At 39.5% G+C, this 12,834-nt stretch overlaps 1 protein-coding gene across 1 annotated transcript in view; it reads right to left on the minus strand.

Annotated features, from left to right (window-relative positions):
* Positions 1-387: 387 nt before the first annotated feature.
* The window catches only part of LOC124171524 (leukocyte elastase inhibitor-like), a 52,627-nt gene continuing 40,180 nt past the window's right edge, over positions 388-12,834 (minus strand). The window contains exons 3-4 of the mRNA XM_046550697.1: positions 10,206-10,372; positions 388-5,612 (exon numbers count right to left, since the gene is read on the minus strand). Coding sequence (XP_046406653.1) covers positions 5,420-5,612; positions 10,206-10,372 — 360 coding nt within the window. The 3' untranslated portion in view covers positions 388-5,419. The remainder of the gene's footprint in view (positions 5,613-10,205; positions 10,373-12,834) is intronic.

Genomic DNA, 12,834 nt, shown 5'->3' on the forward strand with positions numbered 1-12,834 from the left:
CAACATTGGGTTATAATGGGTTACTTACCAAATTATACATAAAACAGTCAGAGCACTGACACGTGAACCACACGTGGAAAGATGTAGTAAAGGCAATTCAGGAATCCTACGGTCGATGGCGGCAAACGACCACATGTATTGCAGGCGGGCGACGGGTGTTTTTGAATAAAACAATTCGGGCTCGGGAAGGATAGTACCAAGAGAAGTGGGAAATTTGAAACCCATGGTCACATGGCAGGATTTTTAGGTAAAGGAACATAGTAGGTATGATGATGGTATGCACATGTAACAGCAAACTATGGAAAAAGTCATTTCCGTACACCGCGAGCGGGATCTATTAATGAGGTGGATTCTTTGCAATCCATCAAGTTATTAAAATTTGAAAAACATTTTGAATGAGTTTATTTAACTTTTAGAGGAATATACAGAATATTTATGACACTTAAACATTTTTGAGATCCACGATAACTGCAGCAACCTTAAATTCAGTTTGCTAACACATTACGTATACTGGTTCTGTGATAATCATTTTTTTACAATCACCATACTTGACAGCTTTTATTAAATGGATACCGATCGCGCACATCCATCACGACTGCGTACTATTTTTAGCAGACGTATTTCGAATCCTCCATACATGTCGTTAAAATAGAATGGTCACCCATCATTAAAGGGGTTGTTTCGTTCCCAAAGTCATCAAGTGAGGAGAAATACAGATTTTCTCATTTGGGCAATCCAAATACCTCTTACTCACTCTTTAGTGTGACTTCGTTGATTTGGGTTTCGGAGACATAAACCGATAAAACACTCCTTATGTAATCACAAGGGTCACACTCATACTGTCGTCACTACAGGCTTTCAGGTGGACGGGTGTTAAAATATCCAAGGAGAGACAATGAGGCACAATTAACTCTAGTTAGTTAAAGATTACTTGTAACTCATTCATGATGCTGAAACTGCACAAGTACTTTTCATAGTTGACATTCTGTACGCACCGGACGTCATACGCAAATCACTTACCTGTTGACACTGGTGGATAAGTATGTTTTCACTGCTGTTTTCTAGCCTATAAAGTGGGTGGTAGCATCAACGCTACCTAGTTAACGAATAATGACCTTGATTTTAATAGTTTATACCAGCTAGTGCTGATTCAGCGTGCTACTATCTGCGTTTCGTAAAATTTCCGGACATTTTGTATGTTTTTATAAATATTTACAATAATAAGTATTGCAAAAGAATAAAAAATACCATTTTTTCCTTTCTACCCTTAAATTCATGCACATTCAATGAGTTTTCAAGCATAAAAAACTAGAAAATTTGGAGTTAACTGGCAAAGTGTGAGTAAATTTTTGTAAATGAAAAGTTTTTCCGTTAAAAAGTTTTTTTCAGATAATTTTCTAAGATGTCGAACTCCATTTTATCTCGCTCCGACAGAAAGCCATGGCTGGATTCTCATTCGCGTCTCAGCCTTCAATCATTGGCATAGATAGAATAATAATGAAGAAATTTTTAAATGCACTCCAGCCATGGGTAGTTTACTGACGCGTATAATGATTCGGAAAATGCTAATGGAAGGTCTCGAATGAGAATTGAGAACGGTGAACTTTTCATGGATAATTTTCGCGCATTTGCCTTGCACTACTTAGTATCCTACCGAGACAACATAGGTGAAATTGCGCAGCTGCAGCGGTGATATGCGTATCGGTGGTTGGATACTGCATTTAAGCTAGGTCATTGAATTTCACACCACCTTATTGTGGTCATCAGAACGATGAACTAAGTCACATACGACCGGTAGAATAGGAATATTTGTCACACACCCTTACGAAAAAGAAATCATTATGACGGTACCCATCAAGTGAATGAATCAGGACATATCTCTGGTCTTGCTTTCTTGTCTCAGATAACTTAGTTCCCATTTTCTCTACTCTTATTGATTTTTCTCCATGCGCATATTTTACATGCGCTTATCATCCGGCCGCATTTTTGGAAAAGACGCAAAATGTATGTCTTACATTCTATTTATACCAGAAAGAGTCATGAGCTTGGAAACATGCGCCATACTCCACATTAAACTTATCTCTCATGTTATAATTTCGCGGAATATGATGAAGGAAGTAAAGAATAAGGCTTCGTTCGATATGCAGGAATGACGGGGAACGGATAAGAACCATGGACAAATCGGAAAACGAAGGTGAAACAGCTAGATAGTGAGGGATATGGAAGAAAAATATAGGCAGTAAGATAGGCAGAAAACTTTAAGAAGATGAAGCAGTTGGCCAGGGGGATTAATTAGTATTTCTTGAATAGGTTGAAGAGGGTCCAAGAGAAATAGAAATACGAAACAAATCGAAGGATAAATGAGGAATAGGGAGGTAGAAGAAGCAGACTTTTTCGTATGAATGAAGAGAGTTTGAACGTATTGAACGTAAGCCGATATGATGAATAGAATCGTGTGTAAATACTTTCTGAAGGCAGCATACTTTACTTGTCCCATCATAAGCATTTCAGTGTGATTTACTTGCATACGTCATTCTCCAAATATCACATTGCAAAGACCTTCCAGCAGTCATAATGGAAGAAATTCTTTATTCAACTTTCACTCGATTATTGTATCTTCATTTTGATTAAAGTGTGCTTTTCGAGCATTGAAGTCTCCTGTCTTTGCTGCAGGAAAATTAGAGTAATTGATCGAAACCAACGAGGTATGGCGCATAATGCTGCTCAACATAGGAAGAAAATGATAATATCGAGCGAATGAGGCGTAGTGAAAATTATTTTTATTAGTCGCTGCAACATCACAAACAGTTAACCTAACAGCAAGATATGAGGACAGAGGAGCCTACAAGAAACTATTTTAAGATGACCAAAATTCTGATGTTACGTTAATATTTCACAATATCATACTTCGATAATCGGCTGATTTTTATAATATCGAACTGTTTCCTTTTCAAATAATGTTTACTTGATAACCGTCTATTGAACTCCAAAGACCTTAAAATTCTTTGATAAAAATGGTCGAGGCCTTATGGATGGGAAATTCAGAGAAATCATAAGCAGTGACGTAACGTATATTTTGCAATAATCAATATTTTCGATTCTAAGTACATTCTTATTTCGTCCATCAGCGTAGGTCTTAAATATAATTCATTCCCAACAGAAGACAGATAAGATAGAGTGATAATCCAGGCCCGGAACCAGGGATGGGCAGGGGGTGTTGTGCTACGGGTGGCATATTTCATGGGGCGGCAAAATTTGAAAAGTTCATGTAAAAAAGTTATTTAATTTTTTCAAAAATATAGCACCACAATTAATTAATTACTTGATTTTATTAGTCTTTGTTGCTCATTTTATGAACTATATCACACTGACACTGCATAACACATTATTTCGTTCATTATGAGGCACGACAAAAAATTAACGTAACTCATGGGTCTGGAGTAATCGTTTTATAGTCATGTCTACTACTGATATGAATTAGTCGCCTGAGCGCTCGACAGCGGGGTCGATGGCTGCAGAAACAGTGCATTTTAGTTCATGAATATAACTGTTTTTCAATGTAAGCGTAAGGTATATATTAATATGAATAATTTTAAGTAATAAAATAATTTAATATAAGTGTTATTAACAAGTTTTTTCGTAAATAAAACTTGTAATAGCATACACGTGGTGAGTAATTTCAACTGCCGCATCTCAAAAAGTAGCTTACGGAGGTGTTACTTTTTAATGATGAGGAGGTGGAGGCAGGGAGAGGGAAGAGGGGCGGCAAAATGATGTTCGCCCCTTGACAAAACTTCTAGTTATGGCCCAGTGAAAAACGTATAACATCTGTCGATTATTCTCAAGATTTCTGTAGTCATGCCAATTACACATTTCCAGTCCAGAGGAGCGCTTTATATCAGCTAATGCCGTACCGAGAGAACTAACCAACGTAAAATAAAATAAAAGCATTATAACGCCAGAATTCATGAAGAAATGCATAGCTGGTAGAAAGTAAAGTGACAATGTTTTCTAGTTTTACGTTCTTTTTCACCAGTAAATAACTCACTAGGCACTGTTGGCATATATGTTTTGTGGTGAAACTCTTCTCCTCATGCCTGAATGTGTGATTCAAAGATTACTTGATCGACTTTATGCTAAATGAAGATGAAATACAAAGAGAAAATTCTTGAGAAAAGATAAAATAATCAGGATAATTCGGAATTTTTCTATTTCTTGATCATTTCTCCGTTTATAGGCCTAGAAGTATATAACACCCAACAAACCAACCTTTAAAAAATACAATTTGCTTTAGATGCGTAGATCCATTGCAAAATAATTACTAGATATAAATAACGTCTGATGACAATTGGCTTCACTCTATGTTTTGAAAGAGTTTTCGTTTTTTTTTTCTTTTCAAGCATGAATGTGGATTTCAATACATAATATGAGTCAAAGAGAGAAAAATTGGCCACAATAGGTGACTACCAACTGTATTTTCATATAGTATAACGATGAAATATATTTTCAAAGAAGCAATTCTCTCTTTAAATAAAAAATGTGCTTTAAAGCGCCGAATGAAACGCATTATTGAATCAATTTACTTGCGAGCAGCAGAGAAACAAATTACGTCCAGATTTGCACGTAAAAATGTGTTGGTTGATAAGCTGAAGATATGCTAGAATGCATCTTCAGTGGGGAATGATATAAAACCGGAATGCAATTTTGACCTAGATAAATTATAATAAAAACATACAATATACCTCGCAATCCCATGCATCCAAGATGGAAACTTACCAAAACACTCACTACAAGCTAAACCAACAACCTCTGCGCTCAGAACCAGTCAATTATAATTAACACAAAAAACAATGAGCACGATATTAAACACCGAGTTAATTTTACCTTGCAACACACCCAAGCGCATAACAGCCATCTTCCGGATCCGTTTTCACATTTTCTACCGGTGTGCAAGGTTTAAAAACGAATGGAAAGCGAATACCACAAATTGAACTTCGCGCGGAAGCGGATGGAACGCAAGTAGTGTCACATATGCACGCTCCAGGGTTGTGACGCTGCACTCGCCTAGCCTAATACCGCTTTCCGCCACTAGATGGTAGTACCCTTAGCGGCGGTGGCTGCCGAGCAGACTTCTTCCGTTCGGACGCGCGGGGAGTCGTGCTCGTTTGTATGTGGGTTGGGACCATTTCTCGTGTCCTTGCCTCGTAATAACGTCGCTTTAAGCCGCGTGCACGGCTCACACTCGGCTCCGGTAGGCGTTTCTCTCCTTCGCTCCTTGTGCACACACACATAAAAACGAAGCGCACGGCGCAGGTTGTTGCACCCACGGGAGTCAATGGCACAACGCGCGACCGGTGGGTCGCACCGCCGCGCCAGGGCGGCGTTCCACGTGCCAAGTCCGTGGAGTTGTGGCCGCTTTTTAGTCGTTGAGGGGCGCCGGGTCGGCCACGCGGCCCATGAACAGCACAATGCCACTGCGATAGTCCCAGATGAAGAAGATGAACGGGTGGTCCACCTCGAAGTACTTGTCGCCAAAGGTGCCGACCCTCTCGAGGCCGGCGGCCGTAGCTGCAGACGCTTCGGCGCCGTCCTCGCGGATTTCCAGCACAGTCCTATAGGGGAGGGGAGAAGATCACGGAGAGAACGTCATATCTCTGCTGAAGTAGGGTGGGGATAATAGCAAGTCTCTTCAGCACCTTAAGGACTGGGGTCGTATGGCTACCGAGAAGGACCAGCATAATAAATAATGGACGAAACTGTTGTTTAGAAAGGTCAACCGACGCGACGTATACCAGGAAAATGGATGCTGATACTTGACTTCGCGGAAGACTAATTATAGTTAAGAATAAGTACAATTATTATAAACATTTCTCCCTATTTCTTAAAATTTATTGATAACTTAATTAAATATAACCTTTTTACTTATTTATCAATAGAACTGAGTATTTTTAAATCATTTTACAATAAAGAATTCAAAATGAGCAGCAATCACGTCAATCCTGCTTCTCCTGCCCTGGCCTACCGCACGTCACTCCGTATGGCAGATATTCTAATTATTTCCATTCATAATGCAATAAGGAATGCTGAATGAATAAATGTGCTAACCAAAACATCGAAATGGCCTGACGTAATATATTCTTGTGATTTCCTGGATAAACATGCATTAATTAGAAAACGATTAACCCGTTATTATGACGGGTGATAGTCTTTTACGGTAGACAGGTGGTATAGCTTCATTTCCATGTGAAAAAATCAAATTATTTTTTAACGGAATGCGTACCATGAAAAACAAATAAAAGTCAGAAAAAATTAAGGCGACAGTAAAAAATTCTGGGCAATATGATCAAGTAATTAGAGGTCACATCAAACACAAGAAGGACTCATCACACCCACTCAACCTGCCTGATTTCCTCAGGTGTAACTTGTTCAGAAGTTATTTTATCATGAAATTGTCAGGTAACTACAATAGGAAATAATGAATAATCAATATCTTTTCAAATATGAAAATTTTACCTGCAGTAATATTCTTCTCAAATGACAGGCTTTGAACGAAAGTATAACTGTTAGAATAGTGAATTGTCATCTAGTTATCTTGAAAATTTCATTTAAGTAGCTAATTGGGAATTAGAGTTGTAAGATTTGACCGGGACAAGACGACAAAAACACCAAAGCGAGTTATGAAAGACGTTGTACACAGGGTCTCTACTCTATATACCCTGAAAATTTCGACATAACATTGAAACTTATATGTATGATTTGCAAATGAGTAAATCACACCGATATAGCGGGTGTAATGAGTACCCTTAATAATAACATGTCAATATATCGGCATAGTGATGAAGTTTTCACGAGTTTCCAAGTTGGAAGGTTTCCACGAAAGTAGGTTTGGATAAGTGAGGAGATACCAAACATAATTTAGGTGTGTGAAGGGAAAAAATGTTGTGAGACGGAACACCTTGGGACAAAATATTATAAAGGTATGGTTTTAAACTCTCAGATGCAGTTTTTAAAAAATTAATATTAATCAATTTGTAGACGATGACGTCACTCTTTTTCGCCCATGTAAAAATAATTTTAGCTATCCACTCCCACGAGGGTTTGCAGTATTTAAATGAGTTAATATTGTACCAATTTTTTACATGCTATGAAAAATAATATGTTAATAAAACTGCATCTGAAAGTTGCATTTGTTTCTCGGCAATGATGCTACACGGCACACGCTTCCTGCAGCAGGAGATCATTGACCCTGAAGATGATGGTTGACAGCCCTCTTTAAAAGCGGGTGCCCAACATTATTATCACCCTACCGGAAGACCGTGAAAGACTAAAATCATCAGTATTCGCAGGGAAAACCGACGAATTGTGTATGTAGTCCTTATAATGCCATAAATAGCCAATATATAGATTGTTTCTAGAACCAGTCACACTAAAATATTTACATTTAATTTTTCAAAGCGTGTTAAAAGATAGATTCAATGTTAACTCATTTCAATACAGAAAACCCTGATGGGATTGGATAGTTAAATTATTTTTACATGGGCGAAAAAGAGTATAAGAATATAATTATATTTAATGTAAAATATGAAAAACTGTATCTGAGAGTTTAAAACCATATCTTTACTAAATTTTGTCCTGCACTCTATTCACTCTCCAAACCTTCAAGTAATCAAGGAAACCGTCCAAAAAGACACATAACATTACAGAAAACATTTCGATGAATGGCTATAGAAAAATGAATTTACGTAATGGCCTGAAGAGAGAAGTAAACCAAAGAGGCACCAGGCATGATGAAGATAGATTCGAATCCACTGCCGGAATCGAACAGAAATACATCTCAATTGTTTCCGGAAAATCTCGAAAAGTCCTTAAAAAGCAAAAAATGGCCTTCTTTGAACCCTACGCCATGCTAAGAAACTAGCCGGTAAGTGCCGAGCACTGCTGTTTTAGGACTCCATCTAAACCTGCATACTACCCCGCAAGCCGGGGAGGGGGTATTAGGGCTTTAGCCAAATAAGAGACGGTACACGCCTGCAATATCTAACTACTGAGTCTCACCTAGCATAATTTAAGTCCATTATTCTACATCTATATCTACATCTATATAATACCCCGCAAGCCGCCTAAAAGGCGTGTAGCAGGGGGTGTTAGGACACCAGCCGTTTACAGCTTAAAAAAAAAAAAATGAAAAATATTGTTCGGGAGAAAACCATATCCAATTACAGTTCGCTCGGCAAAATATCTCTCTTATTTTTTCGTGTCATTTGGTCCTAGATACAATGTGGGTTTCCAAGTATCCGTATCGCTCTGGAATAGATCTGTTGTTAATAGCTCAAGCCATGTATGTCTACCATTTAGCCTCAAAGTAGCTATTAACTCCCAGCTTAATTCATGTAAAAACATAAGTTACGATTTATGGCCGCTCGTTGAACTTACTTAGCACTTCATTTCATCACCAAAAGACCAAATTTCAGCACCAAATTATATTTTAAAAATAATTTTAATTAGTTAAATAGTTTTTTATTCTTAAATGACTAAAATTTTTCAATTTAATCAGTTTTCAAAAATAGAAATGAAATTTTAGGCTCCAAAACATGTGAAAAATGGTAGTATCTTAAAACAAATTCCACGGTAAAACCTCCCCTCTCTCCCGGGGGATGTACCATGCTTCCTGAACCCAAGTCATGACCACTCCCCCAAATTCGATGCTGAATCCGCCCCTGGGAGTTAGTAGATGGGATTGTGTTCTGCGCAGTGGCTCGAAAGCCAAAGAGGTCCGCGGTTAGATTCCCAGTCCAGGATAATTTTTCCCATGGCTATTAACGTTTGCCTGTTTAAATGTAGGCCTGCTTCGTGGATTTTGGAAAAGCATTTGATAGAGGGAACTGAGTAGGGTTAATTGATAATTAACGAATCATCATCATCACTGGTCAACAATCCTAGGATTGGTTTGACGCAGCTCTCCACTCAATTCTCCTATCAGCTAATCTTTTCACACCTACGTATTTCTTCTCTTTCACATGTCTCTTTACTTGTTCCATATTCTCAATAAATTAGGCGTAGGTTGGAGGGATAGACGACTCATCCGTAATCTGTATTTGGCCCAGATTGCGCAAGTAGGTAGAGGATGGAGAATCTGGGTAGGCAAGTAAGTGTGAGGATCATTGAATCAGAATTCAAAGAAAAAGTTAATGAAGAGTCTGATCTGGAGTGAAGCGCTTAACGGTGCGGAAACATGGACACTTAGGAAGAAGGACGAGAGAAGACTGGATGGGTTCGAGATGTGGGTGTGGCGAAGAATGGAGATGGTGAAGTGGACGGAGAGGAGGAGGAACGATGAAGTGCTGAACATGGTGGGTCAGGTGAGGCAACTTTTTTTATGAGATACGAAGGAGTCAGAAGGTATGGGTGGAGCGAGTACTTAGTAGGGAGGGGATGCTTGAAACAGTGTTGGGGGTTGAATGTTATGTAAACGAGGAAGAGGAAGGAAGAGAATCGGATTTTAAGATGGAATGAAAGGGAATAGGCATTAAAGTGAATTGAAGAGGAAAGTACACGAAGGAAGGGGAGGCTGCTATAATTCTTCTTAAGTACTCCATGGAAGCCTACATTAACCCATTTCTACCCACTAAACTTTCTGCTTGCGATTGTGAAGACATTTAAGTAGGTAGCTCTTATGGAAGTCTTCAGCAATCCAGTGAAATATTTTGGTGATACATCGACTTGTTTTTTTCAGATGGGCCCGTAGCCATATTGCTACACTGGGTGGTAACGAGGTCAGAATCTTATGATGTTCAATTTCTACGAGTGATCTTGATAGATAGGATGAATCTTCAGAGTAAGCATATTATTCGACGAAGGAAAGTTAATCTAGTCGATACAATCCCATTTCCTGTTTATTTTTATGATATTTGCATGTAATTTACAGATTGTAGGCGTCCATGTTGAATTTCCGCTTGGTTCCCGTCTCTTTCCGTCAGTGGAATTATTTCGACGGGCCTCAAAAATAAACTAGCAGGAGGATTGAGTTATTGAGACCTTCAACAACGTATTTGTGACAATTCTACAGCAAAAAGAAGTGCGGGTTTTCTTAAAGAGACTCATATGCTCAGAATTATAGGATGTAGCCATACGTCCACGGTGGGTGGAAATGAGTTACTTGGGGGAATACTTAAAATAAATTAACGGGACTTTGGAGTGGGTCTTACTTGTGGGCAATTCCTCCGACGTGCAGCCCGCGGTCCTCGGACATGCCGGAGAGGTCGGCCTGCGCCGCCGAAAAGATGTCCGTGACCCCCATGGCGACCAGCGTGCTCTCCAGCTCCGCACCACGGGCCACCCGGAAGCGCGGCAGACGGATGTTCACCATCTCGTCCTGTGAAGGACTCGTGTATTACCGATTAACACATACAAAAATTTTGTCGATTCCACACAGCGTTATTCGGGTCGGCATCGACAAATTTCACCACTCCCCTGTCCTCATCAAGAGGAAATACGACACACAGTGGCGGATCTAGGAGAGGGGGGTGTTAAGGGGGCCATAGCAATACGCATTTCCAAAGGAAATGATCGACTCTTAACCCTGAGTTAATGCTCTCACAGCACTGAAATTCCTAGTGTGATACACACATGACATTTTACATATTATACCCAGATTTCAAACCCCTAAGACGAATTCCTTAGTCTAAACAACAGTAGATATAGATCGGGTCGAAACACACGCTAGATAGAAACGAAATAATTGGAGTTTGCCACTTTGTAAAAAAGTATTTAGTTTTATTTTTCGATATATTTACCTTCTCAGACGAATTGAAATACAAATTCGCTCTGAATTTAGGGCCTATTTTTACACACTTTTGGTACGTTACAATCCAGTGGCGGATCCAGAGAGGGGCTGTAGCCCCCTTGGGTATCCAATTTACACTAGATAGAATGCTATTTTTGTTCGACACCCCACTACTACTGGGAGGTTACCCTCACTCGACCCTATGCTAGAGCCGCCACTGGAGCTACATAATATACCAAATAAACATCGAAAAAGTTTTTGATATGTACGAGGGCGGATTTTTTTCAACCTCCGATGGCTGAGCAAAAACACTATACAAGCGACAGGCAAGGGCGCCGACTTATAAAAAATATTGGGGGGGCCCATATCGGGGGTCTTGCCCCGGAAAGAGGTTAAATTCAAAGTGTGTATCAGCACCGTAACACTATCATAATTCACACCACTTGTTTTCAGTTAACCTGCTTTCTACCTTATAATTATTTGTTTTCACATATTGTTGAATGTATTTTAAAAGGTAACTATCTTCAAGCATGGGAAATAAAAAATACCAATATATTTTTGTGATTTCACAAAGCATAATATAACTTAATTATTATCTTGAATTATTAAGGGGGCTCCGCCCCCCCAAACGAACCTTTGAGGGGGCTCGAGCCCCCTCAGGCCCCATGGAGTCGGCGCCACTGGCGACAGGCAGGTACTGCGCAGGTAGGGCTATTGCGCGTCCTCCGCACCACACGCTCAACTCATTACTGATCGCAAGTTGTTAGTTTAAGGTTAGTGGCAATCTCATTAACTACACTGTCTCAATGGATTCTCCCACAAAGTGTGCAATGCGAAGGGACAGCCAGAAAACCCGCGAATGGCTTCGGCATTGACATGTCTTGAACTTTATTCCGACAAAAGAAAAGTTTTTTTTTAAATGCACTTGAGTGTAAAACAGTGTGAAAAATTGCGCCCATTCCCATTCAAAACAAAAGAGGAGATATGCTGACTTCTGGAAGTGTCTGATCCATGACAACGCCCGTTATCCCAGCGCGGATGCAGCTCAACCGCTCCTTGAGCAATTTCAATAGAAATTACCGTGGGTATTACTCACTGAAAACTTAACGTAGAATTCACGCGTGCTTTCAGCACCCTTTCAAGATACATATATCAATGATCTTAGGTTTTCCCGGCGTATCAGTTGCAGAAAAGTTTCTCGGGTTTTCCACCGGTTGATGTCGTCCATGTCTCCCGACGTTTCGATCCGCGACTTGCTGATCATCCTCAGGGGATCTTCCGAATGCCGTTCTTCAAAATTTTTCCGTATATATACACTCCCTTCGAGTTCAGGTGTAACCTGATTGGTTCACGCTTATTGAGGTTTTCCCGCCATTTTTGTCGTATATAATGTGAGATCCCCTGAGGATGATCAGCAATGATGGGGGAAAATACTGATGCTTATCTACCCTATCACATAACAAAGTATTGCATATAAGCCGTGAATCAACTTAATAAATTTATCGTACATGTGATACATGCCATAAGAAGATGAACCACACGGCGAAATTCGGTCGTAATAAATCGGACTGTGGAAGACATTGCTCACTCTTCACAGTACAGTATCATATTAACTACACGTAATCTGCTAGTCTAATATAGCCAAATTAAACTCCTCTGGCATTGACGTGGAGGCAGGAAGGTAAGATTATGACAAATCAAACTCGGCCATTTGATCGAACACTTGTTGTCATCAGTGGCCACAAGATTTATCCCACAAATAAGTGAAGAATTTCGTAGTTTGCCATACATATGGCACCTAATGATAGCTAACACTAGCCTAGAGGTTCTTATGTGCATTTGCCGCTGGCGGGCATTTAACGTATATATTTCTTGTATACTTCTCCAAAAAATACCACCTTTTCGTTTATATTCCAGACTTCCAGATTTGTATATGAAAGCAAAAGCAGCACAGCCAAAGAATACGCATACATTTTAAAATGATAGGATCTTCTTTTCACATCCCATGGCTCATTAAATAATAATTTTAGTTTACGGTCGAAACTATAAAA

The sequence above is a fragment of the Ischnura elegans genome, chromosome X, assembly GCF_921293095.1.
Source record: "Ischnura elegans chromosome X, ioIscEleg1.1, whole genome shotgun sequence".
Taxonomy (NCBI): domain Eukaryota; kingdom Metazoa; phylum Arthropoda; class Insecta; order Odonata; family Coenagrionidae; genus Ischnura; species Ischnura elegans.